The sequence below is a fragment of the Grampus griseus genome (assembly GCF_964374135.1).
Source record: "Grampus griseus genome assembly, chromosome: 5".
Taxonomy (NCBI): Eukaryota; Metazoa; Chordata; class Mammalia; order Artiodactyla; family Delphinidae; genus Grampus; species Grampus griseus.
This window is the reverse complement of record NC_138998.1, coordinates 97881810-97903037: the sequence shown is the minus strand read 5'-3', so window position 1 is coordinate 97903037 and position 21228 is coordinate 97881810. Positions and strand designations below refer to the sequence as shown.

Below are 21228 nucleotides of genomic sequence, written 5' to 3'. Positions count from 1 at the left end.
TCATTACAATTCTGTGAGGCAGGTATGATAATCATAGCATTTCACAGATGGGAAAAGTGGGACTTGGAAAGGCTAAGTGACAGACCTGGGATTACAAATTTAGTATGCTGTCTCTCCTGAGCTGGATACTTAACCACTATACACTTTGCTGCTTTTTGTGGATGCCATGCTCCCAGCAATCTCTCCAATCAGTTAATACGTTCTTCTTTTGTAGGGAGAAACATACAAGTGTTGGAGAAACTGGAAGAGTTCATTCCAATATGTGCTCCTTAAAGAGAACATAAACTCCATCTGCGGAAGTTGAAGAAAAAGAATACAAGTTTCCAACAACTATCATTTGTAGAGATTTGAAAAACATGTGTGTTACAGGGTAATAAATCAACAGGCAGTGGGGGTTAATTGTCAAGCAACTAAAGTCAAACAGCAATTTTTTAAACACAATCAGCTGAATAGTTTTGAGCAGCCCTCTTTGGTACCCTGAGACTGAGAATGGGAAAACTGGATGGCATAGTTCTGCTGTGAAGATAAGGCTAAGGACTGTGAAGGAAGGTGCCATGGGAGATTATGCAAACAAGAGACTCAAAGCTGCTTGTGTACATCCCAGTGACAATACAAGCTGAGCAGAGAAAAACAAGAACACAGGCTAGAAGACTGGGAGGGGCTGGAAGGCTGTAGGAGACATGAGGTAAATTTCACATCCTGAGACAGAGTCTGAAGATGAAAGGTGACACATGACCCCATAACTCAAATATTTTAAAAGGTGAAGACAAAAGAGAATTCTCTCTCTCCTTATTCCATCTTTTTAGAACTCTGCAAAGGTAAAAAGTAATATAAATTGGATTTTGCTTCATACAAGTTTGCTGAAAGTGTGCAAGTGTTAGTATGTCAATGTATTAATTTTGCTAACAGAAATTTTAACACTGAAGAGGATTTAAATCTCTTCTTCTAGAGAGCAAATAATTACTCTAATTTATTCTTTTCACATAATGAATTTGCAGGACACTGGCATATATCATAATTTGATCCAAGGGAAAAATATATCTCATTACAATAGTGTGTTGGAACACCTGATGAGCAAAAGAAAAAGAATTCCTATACACAGATGTGTTTCCTTGTTTTATTCTCTCAAGTCTGAATCATTACTCCCTTAAGAGGGCTGAAAGGAGGACAAGAGACTTCACCCATCTGTGCCAGGACAGAGCTGGGTGGAGCTTGTGAAGTAACAATTTGCATCTTCAACACTATACACATTACCTGCTCCTTTAGCTGCTGGGAAACTTTTCAAAGTGTTGCAACTGGCAAAATCAGGTTAAATCAACAGGTTGTTTTCATTTCTGGTGAAAGCTTACATAAGGGTTAAATTGTAAAATGCCCTCACACTACTTTACAATAATTGAAAATGACTGGATATATATTACATAAGTTTTAACAGTGCTAGTCTGCAATTTAGCGATGTCTCTGGAATGGAAAAACAAACTCTAAATTGATTTGTTGTATGGTCAACTCCTTCTCACTGGGGTCACCAATCAGTTCACCTGTGACTTAACCCTATCCATTGCCTCCACCCCCGCAACACACACACACACACACACACACACACACACACACACACACACACACACACACACACACACACACACACACACACCCCCACACACACACCCCCACACACACACCCCCACACACACACCCCCAATACTTAGACCAGGTAAAACTTTTAACACATTACAATTAAATTCCCAAGACCCTAGTATATTATGACCTAGACAGCAGGCACACAATGTTAATTGAACAAATAAATTCTGCCTTTTTTATTGTATTAACTTTTACTGTGTTTATGGCTATCCTTAAGAAATTTTCTAAAATGAGTCTTTGCTAAAAAGGATATAGAAGACATTTATTCACATCATGAAATGAGATCAGGAACCAAAAAATTAAGATCTTAAAACACGTTTCTTAAGTTGCCATAAAACTCACATTCTGAAAAATCTGAAAATTATTTTTTTACACTTCGGGGGTTGCTTTCAAAGATTACGTGAAAAGAGATTAATAGCACTTTCCTTGCCACTGACTTTATGTATCAGTTTAATCAAAAATGGTCAAATATCAGTAATTTCATATGGTTCTACTTGACTAGAATCATTAGACAGATGAAAAACCGTAATATTTACACATCAAGTGAAATAATGCAAGCCTCTGTATTCCAAAAAATCTTTGCAGGAGAGAATGACCTCAGCTACTCTGAAATGTGCTTAAACAACACATACTCAGCACCAGGGCTTATGGTGCTAGCTTTCCATATTTAAGGGTGCTACTGGTGAGGCTCAAAAGTCAGATCCTGACTAAGCTTCCTCAATGCACACTAAAGACGGGTGTTAGAGTAAGTCACAGGTAATTCTGGGGTGATAAGAGGCAGGGATAAAATAAATAACTTCCAAATCCAAAAATGTCATGTTGGTCAATAATTTTAAAATCTCATTCCCCAAAGTGTGCTGTGTTTTGTTCACTTAGCTTTTCTACCTTCCACAAAAGGTGCTGAAAGGCAATGAAACTTCAAGAGTTAGGAGGAGGTAGAAAACTGAGTAACTAGCCATTTCACAGGCAATAATCGGCTGCAGAGTAATACTGGCTTTGTTGTAAGTCAGAAGCCCACTTGATTAATACACAACATAAACATCCACAGCCATTAAATGACTTTATGAAAAACTAGCCATGTTAAGTATGATACACAATGATCACAAAACTACTTTGAAAACATGCTTTAAAACGCTGAAGCATAAGAAATAGTCTCTTATTTTCTAATGGGGGCAAGGGGTTCCCACATTTTCTGGATGATAAAACAGAGACCCAAACACTGGACATAAAGCAGGCCTATAGAGCAACAATGCATTTCCCACAGAAAATCACAAAATCCTCATTCAGAATCCTGTACTTCTTTATCCTAAGGTACTAAGATTTAATCAACTCAGACACTATACACAATTCTGAGTCTCTTCTCATTTTTTTATTTTTTAAAAAAGACAGATCTAGGATTTTGTAAGAAATTATTACTAAGTTACATTTTTTTAAAATCTGTCAAGTACTACAGTAATGGAATAAATAAATAAGATTTTTTAAAGTTCAATGTTTATAGACATATTTATAAAAAAATGACTGAATTAGAAGACATTAAATAATGTTGATACACACCAGGAAGGGATTAGGCAAGGAAAGGCACATCATTTCACCACAAGAAATAAAGACCATAGTTGGAAGTTAATGACCAGCCAAAGCTTTAGATCTTGTGGTAGTTTTCCTAGCTCCAGAGGGTCATTATGGTGTAACCTTCTTTATGGTACTTAGCTGAAATAAACGTATGGCAGTTGGAGAATTTTACTCTGTGACCCCAACGTAGTGTTTAAAAAAAGCACTCTTTTAATAAGTCTGGTGTGTGAGGAGGGAAGGAACAAAAATCCAAAATGGTCTGGCGATACTAAAAATCCTATTGACGTATTAAGGAGAGTTTTTTAAAAAAAGTAAAATAAGGTTAATCCTCTTCTCTGGCTGAACTGGAATTCTTGCAGTTACAAAGTTAAAATTCCATGTAAACACTTCCTTTCTTGTAAACAAGACACAGTACAGATAAACAACTGAAGATATTTCACCTCAGATGAAGTTATACGCCAATATTTAGAGAAAAAGATCTTAGATAATTTCCTTATTTTAGATAGCCTAAGTCCTTGAAAATAGCCTGGCTGACTGGCTATCTACAACAGCAAAGTGAACATAAGTTTTGACAATGATTGTTTCCCAAACAAACTAGAGTTTCCAGTTAAACAGATACTTTATCCAACAGACCTCAGCGGCACTTGCTTTGGGTCAACCTCTTACTACCAATTTTCTTTCACAAATTTGTGCCAAGAGTTTACCCAATTTTTTTCTGTCTGGACTCTGAACCTAGATTAGTTTGACTGAAAGATGGAATCACTCAGGTTCCATATAAATTTTAGTGGTATTAAGAAACAACTGTCTGCGTGAATAAATAAAACGGATTTTCAGGATAAAATGGTATACCCATTAAAAAAAGAGTTAAATTAAAAACAACTGGGGGGGCAGATAAGGGAAAATATTAATATCAAAAACTCATAAAAATGGCAATTGTAAAGCAGGCAGCTTCCCACTCATGCCACACGATATGCCTTCATTAAGGTGTACTCTTTCCGGTTGGTATGAGCGGCCCAGATGAAGAGAGCAGAAGCCATGAACTGTAAGGGAGCTGAGACGCAAGCCAGGCAGAAGGACCATCCAAATTCGCCAGACACATTCTCAGGCAGCTCTAGTTTCTGGTGGAGTAGTTCAATTCCAGCAACGTAACAGCTCACTGAGCCCAGTGTACACAGACCTTGGAGGAAAATTTAGAAAAAAACAAAAACAAAAAAACATAGCTAGATAAGAGCATGGTAAGAGCTTTCCAGGCAACACAACAGGGCAGTAATATGGGATCCCTAAGGAGACAAGAAGTAGGTAAAACTAAGTGTGATGACAAGACCCACCTGCAAGGAGATGGAGAATGCCTGTGGCAATGGTGGGGTACAAGCTTCGGCAGATACAAGCACAAAGTCCAATCAAAGCCCCAAAGCACATCAAACCTAGACTAACAAAAGGTAAAAGGAACTGGCAACGCCAAAGATCTGATTTTAAAAAAGAGAGAGAGAAAAAAGAAATGTTACCATGACTTCAGTTTTCTCACAATGGCAATTTCTTTCATATTCTAATTAGAACTTTTCTCAAAAAGTGAGAATGAAGTATGCTAACATTGAGGTTTTTTCCTAAAGCACATTATTCAAAACAATGCTAACTTTCTCCTGATAAAAGTAAAAGGACACTAACAATTAACTGTTACTGAGGGCTTCCTATGTGTCAGGCACTGTTCTATACATGCTTTGTGTATTAAACCCCCAAAATCTCTATGAAGTAGGTACTATTACTATGATCTCCATTTTATAAATGAGGAAACTGAAACAGGAGGTATAAATAACTTGTACAAGGTAACACAATAAGTGGTAGAACCAGATTTGAAGCAAAACATTCTGGCTCTACATACAAACAAATTTAAGTCCTCATAGGATCTTAAGACAGGAATAACAAGCAAATGAATAGAGATTATAAAAGACCTGTTAAACGAATACACATAAAGCACAAAGCAGAGGATCTGGTATATACCAGGCACTCAATAAATCGCAGTTTTAATTATCATAAATTCCCTCAACAACATGGGAAAAAAAGCTGATGACTTTACAAAGCATCCCATTACATTTTCAAATTATGTTAATTATTATCAATGTAGTAACATCAACTCTAAACCAAACTTTACCTTTTAGTGCTAGTTTTACTTTCTGGAACTACATAAAAGTCTTTTCTCTAACTTCCCTTCAAACTCTGTTAGTAATAAACTTCTTCCTATGCATTTACAATGCAAAATTGAATACTTGTCATTTTATTCAATGTTCCTTCTCATGACGTGGTCATTCTTCCAGGCAAGCTCCAGTAACTCTCTATATAGCCTAGAAACTAGGTCCAAACATGAAGACAGCATTTCCTAGGCTGCCTGACCATCAAAGAATAGAATGCTCGTAATAATTACTTTCATTTGTTTTTGACATCTACACCTTGGTTACTACCACCTAAGACTGGATCAATAATACTTCAGCAGGCCTGATACTTGTTGACTCATATAAAGCCTGCAGTCAACTTTTTTCACATATCCCGATCGGAACTCAGATAAATCAAGTGTTTAACTTAAATATAAAAATGTATTATTTATCCCTGTTAAACTTCCTCTTTAAATGGGCCCATTAATAACATCTTTTGGATGGTCTGGATTCTGTCACCCAATGTATTAGCTGCTCAACTTCATAGTTGTGATTTGGTAAGTATGTACGTAACTTCTAAAATGTGTTATCAACAGAACAGAGTTTGTTGGGATAATGTAAAAGACCTTATTTCAAGTTGACACAATGTACAATGTCATCCTGTTCCAAAAAGAGTTCAACAAAAGGGAAATAAAATTATTTTCTTTTTTTCCCAATTGTCTTGCTGCGTTCAAACTACTCACAGGTCCGAAGCAGATCGATCCCACTATTGTGGTTTCCAGGATCAACAAATTTCTCCTCGAACTGCTCATTTAGCGTGAAACTGATACATTTTGTGACCATATCAAATGACTCTGGAACAAGAATAACAATGATTGCTTGTTGTTTTAATTTTAAACATTTAACAAAAATCTCTTTTAGTAATTATTCTCTGAAATAAAAAGTGATATGGAAAAATGTTCTCAGGGGAGACAGCAACCTCTTTGGTCCTGAGTGACACACAGCCTTCACCAATGCCCAAAGGACCAATGGTTCGCAGCAGCAGGCTTAAGACATGGGTTCAGGGAGGAGCAGTAAAATTAGCAGTAAGGGGCTTCCCTGGTGGCGCAGTGGTTGAGAGTCCGCCTGCCGATGCAGGGGACACGGGTTCGTGCCCCCGTCTGGGAAGATCCCACATGCTGCGGAGTGGCTTGGCCCGTGAGCCATGGCCGCTGAGCCTGCGCGTCCAGAGCCTGTCCTCCACAAGGGGAGAGGCCACAACAGTGAGAGGCCCGCGTACCGCAAAAAAAAAAAAATTAGCAGTAAGAAGACTAGGAAGGAGTGGACAAAGAAACTTTGATCTTCTCCCCCAAACCTACTCCATCAGCCATGTTCCCCATTTCAGGTAATGACAATTCCATTCTTCTCGTTCCTCAGACCAGAAACTTTATAGTCATTCTTGCCCATATGCATTCCATCAGGAAATCCCAGAGGCTCTACCTTCAAAATATATCCAGAATCAGGCACTGCTCAGTACTACCATCCTGGTCTTGAGTCATAATCATCTCTCACCTGAATTGGTGCAATAGCCTCCTAAGTCTCCTGGCTTCTGTCTTGGCCAGCCACCTGTCTGTTTTCAGCACATCTTCCTAGGTGACCAGATTATCTTTCCTCTGCACAAAGCTCCCCAGTGGCTCCATCACACTCAGAGTAAAAACCAAAGCCCTCATCACACCTAGAGAATCCTGCGTGATTTGCCCTACTCCCTCTCCCAGGATGTGTCTCTGACACATATCCAACTCTTCCCCCAGCCCCCTCCTTCCAGCCCAGGGAATTCCTTGCTGGTTCTGGAATACTTCAAGCATGCTCCCACCACAGGGCCCTTGCAGTTGTTCCTTCCAACCTAAATGATTCTCCCTGCCTCCACAACTACCCATATGGTCAACTCCTTCACCTTTATCAAGTCTTTCCTCAAGTGGTATTTTCTTGTTGCAGCGTATCTTGCCTTTACTATTCAATAGCATAACTTATGCCCACCAACATCCCCTTCCCTATGTATTTCCAAACCCCCTTTATTGTGCTGTATTTTTCACAGCACATGTCATCTTCTACTATATAATTACTTATTCTGTTTATACTATTATATTTATTGTTTATTGCCTGTCAGTCCTTATTAGAATGTTAGCTCCCCTCGGGGGCTTCCCTGGTAGCACAGTGGTTGAGAATCTGCCTGCCAATTCAGGGGACACGGGTTCGAGCCCCGGTCTGGGAAGATCCCACATGCCGGGGAGCAACTGGGCCCGTGAGCCACACCTACTGAGCCTGCGCGTCTGGAGCCTGTGCTCCGCAACAAGAGAGGCCGCGACAGTGAGAGGCCCGCGCACTGCGATGAAGAGTGGCGCCCGCTCGCCGCAACTAGAGAAAGCCCTCGCACAGAAACGAAGACCCAACACAGCCAAAAATAAATAAATTAATTAATTAATTAATAAAATTTTTTAAAAAAAGCAGCAGAGCAATAGCGTTAACTGGAGCTTTAAGAAAAGAATATTAGCTCCCCAGGAGTAGGGATTTTTATTTGTTTTTTCCCCTTATGTACTCCAAGATCCTAGGCCCTGGAACATGAAAGAATGCACTAAATATTTGTTGACTGAATAATAAACGATTGCTAAGATTCAAATATCAAGTGCTCCTATGCTCTCATAAATAGAATCGAACATTTTAAATAAAATTTAACTAACTTTCACCTCTTTCCAAACTACTTTCTTTTTTCCATACAAAATCACAACTATCAGCCTTCCGATGTATGGTAACTCAAGCCTGTTGTGCTGTGATTTGAATATAGTGCTTCCCACCAAGAGCCCAACAGAAGTAGTCATAAATAGAAACAATTTATAAAGCTGTTCCTTACAAAGAACTCTAAAGCTTCCATCTTAATAACTGGAAATTAAAATTTTTAAATGTTAAGAATGCTTACAAAATAAACCTGAGAGGCAGTTTCTTAGATTTTTTTTACTTCTGTAATGGATATTTTTAACCTAAAAACTCCATCAAGATTGTTGTAAAACAGTCTCAAATATGCAGACTTAAACACAGAACTGGTCGAATTATACCCTCTAAGATTTAGTGGGCAAATGATAATATCAACTAAAACACAGCTACATATAAAATGACTATCAATTCATATGTGTTGACTTCATTTTGGATACTAGTCCTTTTTACCAGTTACTAAGTATTTGAAATCTTCCAGTGTTCTTTTCCAATTATTTTCTCATGACATGTGAGTTTAATACAAATATCTTAATGAGTGGGTAAATAAGTACAAAGATTTACAATGATTTTCCCAAGATAAGGACAGTTACTCATCCAACCAATATTAATGAGTATGATGGTAATTCATGGAAGCTGGGGAGGGAAGTGACGGGGAGAAAAGAAATACATAAGATTTCTTGTTTTGGGGAGAGAAAGAACCCACAAACCTGCTTATACAAAACTGGGCCATCATCACATCACTTTCTCTATTATAGAGTAGGTAAAGGAGACAAAAGTTAAAATAAGAGAAATACCTGTCCTTTCTGGTGGACTATACCAGTATGTGTTTTGGGGTATAGTGATACACCGTCTCCACAATCCCACTGTGCCGTTATTTCGGAAAAGTGCATCATTATAAGTCTTTTCATCTGCCTCATCGCTAGCAAAGTCAGTCCAGATACTTTTGTTCAAATCGCTGGAATTTTCTTGAACTGGACTTCGATACTCATACCAGAAGTCTGTGCCAATTGAGGCCGCCATGTAGATGGTAGAAATGAGGCTAAGCACACAAGCAATTACAAATGCTGTAGCAAAACGGTTATCCATTCTGGCATTCAGACTGCTCTGTTTAAAAGTTGAAGAAAGAACAAAAGTTAGACTTCAAGGACAAACACAGATTTTGAAAGGAATTATGTCAAAATCACCCTTTACCCTATTCCCCCTCCCAAGGCTCTTTAAAGTAATGTATAATCATTAATGAATTTAAAAAAAAAAGGAAGCAAGCATTTTTTAATTAAGTTCAAAACAAAACTCATTATCACAAAAGTACTTATTGAATGCTCACATACCCAGGATGCTACGGAGACAGAGGTCTTGTTCTCTAGTCTATCACCTGCACACTAAAACAGACAACACTGAAATGGACATACACATTACAGATACAAACAATAGACATGCCCAGAGTCAGCAATGTACCTTGCATACATTTTTAATGACAGACTGCAGAGCATTAAGTGTTCTGGGTCTGAGTGTGAAAAAGGCATAGGAAAAGGAAGCAGAGGAAATCGGCTCCTCCCAGTTTCCTCTGCATAGGGAAACCTTCTAAAACAAGGTTACGAGTAAGGAGCTATTTAAAAGACAGGTGAAAATGTTTGTTAACCCAGAAAGAAAGGTTGTTCCAGGCGCACGGCATAGCAAAGAGAATAACAACATATAATAATGCTAGATTCTAATCTGCCCCTTTAATCTGCTCCATTAAAGCTAAGCCAAGCTCTTCTACGCTGTCAAAATCTTCACTCGTATCTACTCTACCCATTCCTTATACTTCTGAACCTCCTCATCTGCAAACTAAATGATCCCTCCTCAGCCAGAAAGAAAACTCTGGATTAGGCAAATATTAACACTCCCAAGGCGTGGACAGGGCTCACTGGCAGTAGTAAATGGCCGCAGTAAAATGACTCAAGGTGGATCAAGCTTAGTCAAATACTGCAAGTATATATGCCATGACCGCGCCAAACACCTTAAAAAGGAGCACGAAAACGGGCTCGCAAACTGGGGTTGCTGAGTTTGGGAAATGGCAAATGACTCAGGAGAGATCAGAGCAATTACAATAATTAACGATAACTCCAGAAGTTGGGTTTGTATTTTTATTCTTTTTAATCCTTTTTCCTCCCGGTGGCTCTCAAATGACCTTAAAAGGTCCCGAGCACCGGGAGCGGCGCTTCGCCCAGGCCGGACGCCTGGCGCTGTCACCTCGCGGGACGCACCCTGGGGCCGGGGGTGGTCGAAACCAGCCGGAGCTGCGGCGGGGCAGCCCTCCGCGGTCCCCGGCCAGGGGCCTCAGGTACCCGAGCAGGCCCCTCCCCGGACCACTCGGCCAAGGGAAAAGCCCCGCCCCAGGCCCCCGCGCAGAACCCGCACAGCCCCGGCCGCGCCCGGGGAGGGGGCCCCTCTTCAAACGGATGGAAACACCGAACGGCTACGCGACCCCCGCCCGGCGACGTCGGCCCCGCTCACTCACCGCCCATCCTCCTGCTCCGCCAGCTTCACCCTCAAGCTCAAACCACAGCACCCTACTCTCCCCGCGCCTTCTCTGACGCACTTCCCTGCAGAGCCCGCCCCCTCTATAACTCCTGCGCCTCCGCCTCCTCCCCGAGCCCGGCCTGGCCCCGGCGCCGAGGGGGCTTGTGGGAGTTGTAGGAGGGACAGAGGAAAAGCTGCGAGAGGCGATGGACGGCATTCTCTGTGCCGCGCGGCGCATTGTGGGAGATGTAGTTCCGCTCCCTAGGTGTGCAAAAGGGAAGTCTGAGCAGATGGATTCTTAATATTTTACTAAGGAAGGGACGAAGGTCCGCCGAGTAAGGCGACCTATTTCCGGTCACTACTAGTCATTAATTGTGACGAATATGACTCAGATTTTTCCAGTCCTGTGCTATCCCTACCACCACCCTGCTTATGAACAGCAATGCGATTGTACTTTTAAAATATTAACCCATTGATTTTCTCTCCCACAACCTCACTCCCATTGCAGCAGATAGTCTTTCTGGTTTTACTGTTTACGTTTAGACTAAGAAGGATGTAACCTGACAGAAGGTATCCAGCTAGAATGTAATGACATTCTTCGGATTTCAGATAGTTTTTGTTTGTGGCTGCTTTCTCTTTGTGGCAAGTGATATTAGTTTTCTCTTTATTGCAGTCAATAAAAATAAAATAAATTACAAAATAATTTATTTTTAAAATCAATTTAAAATAAATTACAATTTGTTGAAGAAAAATATTAAAATAAATTAATTTTAAAATAAATTACAATTTGTTGAAGAAAAATATTAAGTTAATACTGAGGGTCCCAGATATGTCAAAAAAGTGAATAAAAAATTTATGTAGTATGAAAAAGACTGAAATTTGGAGAATATTGCCTTAAGCAGATAAGGTCATGTACAACCTCAGAGATTGCAGATGACTGTATGGCACAGAGGCAAAAAAATGATTCTAAGCCTTCAAGTACTGCATAGAAATCCACAGACAGGAAGCAGGGACATCTTTTTAGTGACGTGTGTGGACTCATGAATGTGCTCTGAGAACAGCAAAATGATGGGTTTCTCAACAGATACCTACAGAGGCAGCCAACTGAAGGAGCAGAGGGGCTCTCAACCACTTGCTCGTCCCCCAAATGCCTTAGAATTTGGCCGCAGCACAGGAGAAAGGTGGGAGGCCCAAGTGGATAATAAATATCTACCCCCCTGACAGACTGAAGGCATATCATTTGTTTTTCTACTTTTAGCCATAGTTCTTTTGCCTGAATGGCTGAACTGATATTCACATCCAGTACCTAATTAAAATAAAGTAATAGCCGAATATAATATTCAAATATGACTGAATTTTCATGTAGAATATCTAGTCATAGGAGAAGTTTGTCAGAGACACCAACTAGAGAAAATGGAGGAGGTGCCCAGGCAAATTGTTAATATGCAGTAAGACTCCTCAATGCATGTATTCACCAGGAAATGTTTTCATCCATTGGCTTCATTAGAAATCCTCTACCTTCTCTCTCCAGTGGAGTGGAACTATCTCTCCAGTGAAGTCACATGGTAAATAAAACCAGGTTAAAGAGAAGTTTAAAAAACGAAGAGGAAGACAGCACCTCAGTTCACAAACAAGGGAACTGAGCCCAGGGAATAACTGACTTCAAGCTTGAATACTGGGGCGAGCTGACTAGCTTTGTGACGTTAGACAATTTACTTAGCCTCTTTAAGTCTCAGTTTACTTTTCTCTAATTATGACGTTGACAGTAGCACCTATCCTGCGTGATCATTGTAAGGATTAAATGAGAAAATACACATAAAATACCCAGCCCAGAGCCTGGAGCGTAGTAAGCAATTGTTAAATTATTAGTGTTTGCAAATATTTGTTCAACACCTGTAATCTTTGAGTAGGATCAGTACTGTATAAAAACCTTTTTAAAGCTCTTAATTCCCCTGGAGGCTGGAAGTAAGCCATTTATCTTGGTCCCTGCTCACATCAGGAGGTTTATGAACCTCTGGACTAACTGCCAAATGACTAGGAAAGACTTTCCAGGACCAGATTTCAGGCATCCTCACTTACCTCCACTCAGGAGATTCCCAGGCTGGGCTCATAGCATACGTAAGTTCTCATGATTCAGGAGATGGATGTTCCTGGGGAGACCTGCAAACAACGATGACACTTTCATCCATTAAGTCTGCAGAATGCCTAGGAAACGCACAAGACACATTTCAATCAGCAATTTGGTATGGACCTGGGAGTGTCTGCATGCTTGAGGTTGTGACCATCCGGCCCACTCAGCCCAGAGGATGTGAACCATCTCGTCACACCCAGTACCACTAAGCACACAACAGGTATTTCTGATTTATCTCTACATCTTGGGTGTTTCTGTCTTCTATTTGTGCAGCTGGTCGTGTGGATAGGCAAAATAAATCCTTAATGAACTAATGGAGTTAAATGTCTGTTTCAATTTCTTACTGGCCTGTTTGGGAAACAGTAGCTGCCTGACATATTTTCACAAATATTAAAGATGATTTAGTAAACCAAATACAGATTACAAAATTTAGATTTAAAGGCAAAGTTGAACTAGACCTCTGGCTTAATTTGTTAAGAATGGTTCTAGTTTCAGCAAGAAGGTGTTATAATTACACTATACTTTAAATAAACCAAATAGCTGAAAATCTAGATATGCAGGTATTATAACTTGTTTATATTATGTGCTTACAAAAACAACTCTTTATGCGAGAATTCCCTTCAATACCAAATTCCCTAATATACTTACATATTATTTTTAATTGTACTTTTTTTAGAAATTAAAAATTATGTTTAGCAAGATATATCTACATTATATTTTTCTCATATAGCTTTGTTTTTGTTTTGTTTTGTTTTGTTTGCGGTACGCGGGCCTCTCACTGCTGTGGCCTCCCCCGCCGTGGAGCACAGGTTCCGGACGTGCAGGCCCAGCGGCCATGGCCCACGGGCCCAGCCGCTCCGCGGCACGTGGGATCCTCCCGGACCGGGACACGAACCTGTGACCCCTGCATCGGCAGGCAGACTCTCAACCACTGCGCCACCAGGGAAGCCCCAAAGTGATTCTTAAACACACTAAAGTTTAGAGTCCCTGTTCTAATTTATACATCTTAACCAACTTTATACATTATGCTTTGTTATTATTTTGGCTAACTTTTTAAAAAGTTTAAAAATCACCTCTAAATTTGAACTTCTTAGAAGTCTTCTGGCCTGGATCTCAGAAATTTTTAGGAATTAATTTAGACTTCTGAACCCTCTCTTATTCTGTGTCCCAATTCCTGAGATACGTTCAGAATTGGCTCAAATGTTGAAAATGAGGAGAGAGTAAGTTTTTGTCCACTGAGGCATCTGCTCAAGTGGATATACTATCATCATTCAGCCAAAGCTGTGACTACAAGCCTCTGCTGCACAGGTGGATTGAAGGTTTTGTGTGAATACAGCCACCCCAACTGGCACTATGATATATTACTTCTTTTTTTTCTCTATCAACCACTCTCACCCCATATGAGAAAGGATTCATTAGGTTAGGTAGCAGATAGCACAGCAGAAAGAAACCTCTGTTCGTACATGGTCTACTGATATGTCCCAGAATAAAAGGCAAAGATCATGAAGCAAACTATATGTTTTTCATAAATCTTATCAGAGTGATTATATATTCATTTGTTAGAAACACTCTCTTACTTGAGTATCATAACATGTATAACCATTTAAATAGTCCAGTTTAAGAGCTCTGTTTATAGTCTAAGAGTTAGTGATTTTTTTTTTATTCTGACAGTAACTTGGAGAGTTTAGCGCAATATATCATGCCAAATTAAGTGGAACATATTTGCTATTATCAGTGTTCTCCTCCACTTTATTTGTTGGATGATTTCCCTTGGTACCTCATATTTATGTAAACAGCAGTGATATTAGTATTTTAGGCACACTTCAGGCTTCTTCATAATAGTTGATTTCATCTGGATTTAGGTGGTGTACAGCAAAAATTGTATTTATTTATATTGGTGTCCCTCATACCCAGCACAGTGTCTGGCATACAATAGGTGGTCAGTGTACCCAGCACAGTGTCTGGCATACAATGTGATCAATAAATGTTTGTAGATCTGGACTGAATTATGCGTGAGTTTTGAGCCATTTGCAATGAATAAGGACTTTTCACAAACTTCTCCAACAGCTTCTATTTTCCATGATCACTGTTTTTTTTGAAACAGCAAAGGTCTGAGTTGCTGCATCTTTTCTAATCAGAATGCAGATAGCCTTCCTCCTTTTTCTTTGTCCATCTGCATTTCCCACTATCTCTGTCTTCTTGCATATTGCCTTGGCTGGAGGTGTAGGATACATGAATTCCCCAACAAAACTTTAATGCTGTGGACCTATGACAACCATATTTCGGAGCTACATTATTCTTCTTCCAGCAGAAGTATAAGTCATAAAATTTTAGAGATTTAAGTGACATTAATGATCATCTAGTACAACCATGTTACTAATGAGGACACTGGGGCCCAGAAAAAGGTCATCTACCAAAGATTCACATGGATGATTTTAAAATAAAGGACAATTTAAATTTAAAGTTCTCATCTATGTATGGTCCATCCTCTGTCTTTCAGAAGAATGGACATCTGAACAACTATAGTTTGTTGCTCTGTGTAACATTTGACAGGAATTACTGAAAGGAAAGAGCCCACATGCCGCAGAAGGTCCCACATGCCGCGGAGCGGCTAGGCCCGCGAGCCATGGCCACTGAGCCTGCGCGTCCAGAGCCTGTGCTCCGCAACGGGAGAGGCCACAACAGTGAGAGGCCCGCGTACCACACACACACACACACACAAGAGAATCACTTTGAGGGCTTATTAAATATAAAGTCCTAGACTCTACTCCTAACAACTCTGATTCAATAGATCTGGGACCAGCTTCAGAAAGCTACAGTTTAGTAGGCATCCCAGCGTGACTCTAACGTGGGTAATGTGGTCTGGCATCCACAGGTTCAAAACAATGACATTAAGAGGCCAAAAAAGACTTTAGTTAGAAAAATACTATAAGCTAGAGGCCGGTGGAAAGTTATCGATGGTCTCTGCCTTCAAGCTGCTCATGATCAGCTCAGGAAGTCAGACGCCAAAACAACTTACCATGTAAAATGAGATAATAAGTACTTTAGAAGCAGTGTTGTAAAAGTTCTTAGAGAACACAAAGCTGAAAACAATGATCTCTGCCAGGAATGAAGGAGGAAAGCTGAGCGTGTTTTGTTTTGTTTTTTTTCTGAAAAAACAATTCTTGAGAGGTGACATGTGTCCTGTAATTCAGTTACTGATATTTACAGTTTACTCTTTTTTTTTGGTCATCGCCTTGTTCATACTGCCATTTCATATGCTTATGGTGTCCAGTGTTGTTTTTGAGTTTTGGTCTGTGCGTAGCTGGTTATTTTACTGTTAGTTTCCTCATGTTTATTTCAAAGAGCATTTAAAATTAAAAATGATTGTAGTTCCTAATTTATTTAGAACTATGACCTCCCCTACTCTATCTAGTTAGCTTTTATTGTGGGTTCTGTCTCATAATAGCTCTGTACTCTTTGAGCTATTAAAAGACCAGTACTATGCTGTGTGTTCCCTTTTTTGGCTTAAAACGCTTAATTTATTTTCTAACTTGGGTTCCAAGATATGGTTGATCCATGATGGGTATTCTCATACTGCAGCATTCTACCACTAATTACCATAATCCAAAGTGACTATATATGATAAAGCAAATCATTTTGTCTACAGCTGCTTCAAAGTTTACTGAGGAAGTCAGATTTGAGATAGTTTACATCAGTAGGCTAACAGCTTTGGAATGCTGAAAGGAAATTTAAGACCTACAGAATAAATGTGCAGACAGATGTTTTCCTCTAGAGTATGAGCATGAACTCTTTTCCATTTTATAATTCTTTTATGTGGAATTCTTGAGACATATCTAAAAAAAATTTTTTTCAATATCTTAGCCCCAGAATCAACCTTATCTTTTCAAATACCAGAAGAACTTCTGGCTGCAGAATGCAAAATTCTAATAACACAATTAAAGTACAGTTACAAAGAAATTTTTAAATATATACATATAATTGCTTCTTTAATGCACACACACACACACACACACACACATACATACAGTGTTTAAATATTTAAATTTTCCATGTTTACCCCATCAGTCCTTTTCAAGTAAACATTGTCCTACTTCAAACTATTTGACAAAATGAAATATTCTATTAAATAGTTAAGGCTTACCCAGTGAGAAAGATTTCTATCCAAGAAATGTCAAAAAGTTAATTAGTTTATCTCCTCTGCAGCCTATACTTAGTGAAGAATATACCCTCCCACTCCCTCTCCAGGAACAACACAGAGCAGCCTAGGACACAAAAGAAGGTAGACGCAGGCCCGTAAATCAACTCCCAAGTGACTTTCTGGGGCTGCCCCAGATCAGGGTAGCCCTCATCCTCCCCTGACCCAGACTAAATGCCTGAGACTGAGGTGGCAATAGAACACATCAGGAAGAAGACAGAAAGAAGGAGCACAGCAGGCAGGATCATTCTTTTCAGTATATTAATTACGGGAGAAATAATTCAGTAGAAAGGACTTCAAGTGTTTAACAATTATATTTTCATCTATGCAATAGTAGTATCAACCTGAAACTGTAATTTTGACGAAGAAATGAGATGGAGGGAAAGTAAGGGCAGAAGGGTATGAAGGAGGCTTGAGCCACTTCGGCCAGTAAAGAATTGAAATAAAAGGAGTCAGTTTCAGAATTTGTTGTATTTTACTATGGTAAAATATAAATAAATAAAAGGGAACAGATGATAGAAAAATATGATAGAATCTTTTTGATATTAGCCTGTTTCTCAAGTGTTTTGAATGAACCAAAAATCTTCCCTTTATAGTGCCTATACTGGCCACTCCTTTGTAATGTCACCTAATATAGTTCTGCCTGTTGCCAAGTCAGTAATTCCAAAAGTGAAGTTCACTGATGTGTGCAGGCACTTACTGAAAAGTCAGAGCTCAAAAGCTAAAAAATCGGGGCTTCCCTGGTGGCGCAGTGCTTGAGAGTCCGCCTGCCGATGCAGGGGACGCGGGTTCTTGCCCCGGTCCGGGAAGATCCCACATGCCGCAGAGCGGCTGGGCCCGTGAAAAAAAAAAAAAAAAAGCTAAAAAATCACTGCTATCAAGGTGAGGCGTAAAGAAGAAAAGATCAGAGGGGATCTAGAGACTGATGAAGGATACTTATTTGAGGGTTAGTAGGGAGAAAATCTCCTGCTCAAGGATATTAACACTAACAAAAGGGAACTTAATTGGTTGAATTATAATAACAGGTAATAGCGGAAAAATAGCAGTTTGTGACTTTTAAACCTGTGTTTGTAAGCTGCGTAAATAACAGCAATGCCCACAGTTAAACACCAATGAATTCATCCTTGCTAAATTATACTGGATCATGAGTAACATTTCCAAAGCACTTACTACATGCAAGGTTCTGAGCTAATTGTAGTGAAAACTTTTTTTTTAATAATGATAAAAGCACAGGACATGGTCCCAGCATTTTGGGGGGTTTTTTGTGTTTTTTTTTTGCGGTACGCGGGCCTCTCACTGCTGTGGCCCCTCCGTTTGCGGAGCACAGGCTCCGGACACGCAGGCCCAGCGGCCACGGCTCACGGGCCCAGCCGCTCCGCGGCCTGTGGGATCTTCCCAGACCGGGGCACGAACCCGTGTCCCCTGCATCGGCAGGAGAACTCTCAACCACTGTGCCACCAGGGAAGCCCTGGGTACTTTTTAAAACTTACTGAACAAGACAGGATCAATTATGCATGAACTGAAAGAGCGAAATAAATGAGAAGAAACTAGTACCCTAATTGGAATCATTATGTTTGCCATAGATGTGGACTGGTATGATTTGGGGAAATTTACTCTTTATGCAATGGAAGACTATTCTCTTCACATTTCACCAATGATGTAAATGAAAACAGTGTCTTCAACATCACCACCTTAAAATTCTAAAAGTAAAACAGTATACTGCATGTGAAACAGGAGGCTAGATCGAAAAGATTCTCAGTGTCAGAAAAGCAAAGATATCTTTAAGGTAGGTAAGGAGAAAAAGTTAATTCATTTCCTAATCTCTGGAGATTTAAAGAAACAAACTGAATGTCTTGAAGAAAAAAGCCAAAAAGCACCTCAGTTTCCTGGGCAAATGCAAATAAAGAAAACCATAACCACAACTACCCAATACCAATCAGGGTGGTGTTCCTTGTGGGCCCTTTCTGAGGATTGGTAGAAACTGTATTTTTTAATCTCTGTTTTTAATGCGTGTCCCAAGATCTTCTAAGGAAGGGGGTGGGGCAGGGAGAAGAGGCAGGCACTGTATAAAAGAAGCTGCCTTGAGAATTCTAAAATTCATACAAAAACTTCTTAGGTAAGAAAATTTACCAGATTTGGCACCTGCTGGACCCAGTGATGGACCCAGAAGCAACCACGGTTTACTTGGAATATTTCTATGTTACAAGCCAAAATCCTGATATTGACGAGACCCACTCCCACGTTCCTTATACATCAGTCTTCCTTCCAGTCTTTTACACAGTGGTGTTCCTGACTGGAGCGTTGGGGAACGTCATCCTCATGAGTGCATTGCATTTCAAAAGGGGCAGCCGAAGACTGATTGACATTTTTATCATCAACCTGGCTGCCTCTGACTTCATCTTCATCATCACGTTGCCTCTCTGGGTGGATAAAGAAGCATCTTTAGGACTGTGGAGGACAGGCTCTTTCCTGTGCAAAGGCAGCTCCTACATGATCTCAGTCAACATGCACTGCAATGTCTTCTTGCTCACCTGCATGAGTGTTGACCGCTACCTGGCCATCATGTGTCCAGCCGTATCCAGGAAAATCAGAAATAGAGACTGCGCGTATGGAGTCTGTGCCAGTGTCTGGTTTATCTCCTGCCTCCTGGGGTTGCCTACTCTTCTGTCCCGGGAGCTCACCCTGATTGATGGTAAGCCATACTGTGCAGAGAAGAGGGCCACTCCAGTTAAACTGGCTTGGGGTCTGGTGGCCTTACTTTTTACATTTTTTGCCCCTTTGGTGAGCATTGTGACCTGCTACTGTTGTATCACAAGGAAGCTGTGTGTCCGTTACCAGCAGTCGGGAAAGCACAACAGAAAGCTGAGGAAATCCATAAAGGTCATCTTTATTGTCGTGGCAGCCTTTGTCTTCTCCTGGCTGCCCTTTAATACTTTCAAGCTCCTGGCTATTGTCTCTGGGCTGCAGCAAGACCTCTACTTTCCTTCAACTTTTCTCCAGTGGGGCATGGAGGTGAGTGGGCCCTTGGCCTTTGCCAACAGCGGCATCAGCCCTTTCATTTACTATATCTTTGACAGCTACATCCGCCGAGCCATCGTGCGCTGCTTGTGCCCTTGCCTGAAGAAGTATGACTTTGGGAGCAGCACTGAGACCTCAGACCTCACTAAGGCTCTCTCCAACTTCATTCAGGCAGAGGATTTTGCCAGAAGGAGGAAGAGGTCTGTGTCACTCTGAAAGGGACAGTAACATTTCAAGCTCTGTTGGTGGATCGGAGGGTTCATTTGTGTCTGAGACAAGGCAAAAAGAAAAGTATTGCTAGTGGTAATATTGCTTCATGAACACAAGGAAGTGTTCATTTTTAAAGAGACATCTAGAAAGTCTCTGTGTTCATGGATGTAATTAGGCCGTATGCTGTTTTGTTTTGGTTTTTTTCTTAGCTGAGTGGCCTTATTTGACCCTTGCCAATCAAGTTCACCAGGCAAAATACAACTCTTATGTCTGTGAACTCTAAGATAAAGCCTCCTGCTTGGGCCAGTTCCTTCCTGCATGGTTGTTAATGAACATTCAAGCCTTTTCCTCTCTCAGGAACCTAGATCCACACGACCCTTCATACCGAGCTCCAAAGTGGACAACACTTAAAGGATTCTGCCCACTTGTATCTGGTGAGAAATGTGGTGACAATGCAGGTAGTAAAAAATGTAATATACCTGTGCTCAGTAATTAATTATTCCTGAGTAATGAAGTGAGGTTCTGGCCTTAATCTTTAAAACTTTATATGGTAATTCTATACCATCTTCCAACATTGTCTTTCACCCTATACCATTCACAATAACTTTGGACTGGCGAAAGCTCACTGGGATAAAATCATTTTGTATTGTGTGTATGATTTGGGACTTTACCATTTGGTCTTCAAGAGTATTTTAACAAGAAAGCATAGGACAAGGTTTGACTTTTATTTTCCTTATACGATATGTCGGTTAAAATGTATCTTATTATAATGATGTAGTAACTACTTTTCAATGGGGTTTTACTGTACTCTTTGTTTTCACTGCCTTTACAAGTTAGGATATGGCTTTGTTTTAATTACATGTTTTTAATTACCTAGTTATCTAGTTATAAAATAAAAGTGTTACTACTACTGTAATTAGAGGTCACCAAATGCTTAGCAACACCCTCGTGCAGATTATCATTTTGTATTTTAATTAAAGTGTTAGTGTTATACATTCCCTGTAGCATCATTTGCTTGGTGTATGTAATTTCATGATTTGATCCAATAACATAGGAAGACAGGATGCTCT

At 40.1% G+C, this 21228-nt stretch overlaps 2 protein-coding genes across 3 annotated transcripts; one reads left to right on the top strand and one right to left on the bottom strand.

The window, feature by feature from the left end:
• Positions 1-1810: 1810 nt before the first annotated feature.
• Positions 1811-10684, bottom strand: CLDND1 (claudin domain containing 1). Of its 2 annotated transcripts, XM_082655024.1 has the most exons (6): positions 10600-10660; positions 9428-9471; positions 8894-9203; positions 6095-6205; positions 4533-4670; positions 1811-4381 (listed from the first exon to the last, which is right to left on the bottom strand). In XM_082655024.1, exons 1-6 carry the CDS (start codon positions 10604-10606, stop codon positions 4161-4163), a joined length of 831 nt encoding a protein of 276 aa, XP_082511150.1. In that variant the 5' UTR covers positions 10607-10660; the 3' UTR covers positions 1811-4160. The 2 variants fall into 2 exon arrangements, with proteins under 2 accessions (XP_082511150.1, XP_082511151.1); XM_082655025.1 differs by lacking the exon at positions 9428-9471 and having other exon boundaries at positions 10600-10684.
• Positions 10685-19084: 8400 nt separating this feature from the next.
• Positions 19085-20164, top strand: GPR15 (G protein-coupled receptor 15; the record flags this gene model as incomplete). The annotated part of the gene is made up of 1 exon (XM_082655661.1): positions 19085-20164. Exon 1 carries the CDS (start codon positions 19088-19090, stop codon positions 20162-20164), a length of 1077 nt encoding a protein of 358 aa, XP_082511787.1. The 5' UTR covers positions 19085-19087.
• Between the last annotated feature and the right edge of the window lie 1064 nt (positions 20165-21228).

What these genes read in the sequence shown, in the direction of transcription:
- CLDND1 (XM_082655024.1), bottom strand. An exon ending in CTGTCTCCGTAGCATCCTGG is followed by an intron (nt 9,204 to 9,427) that starts GTATGTGAGCAT and finishes ACTTTTAAACAG; the next exon opens with AGCAGTCTGAATGCCAGAAT. An exon ending in CATTCTCCATCTCCTTGCAG is followed by an intron (nt 4,382 to 4,532) that starts GTGGGTCTTGTC and finishes TTTTCCTCCAAG; the next exon opens with GTCTGTGTACACTGGGCTCA.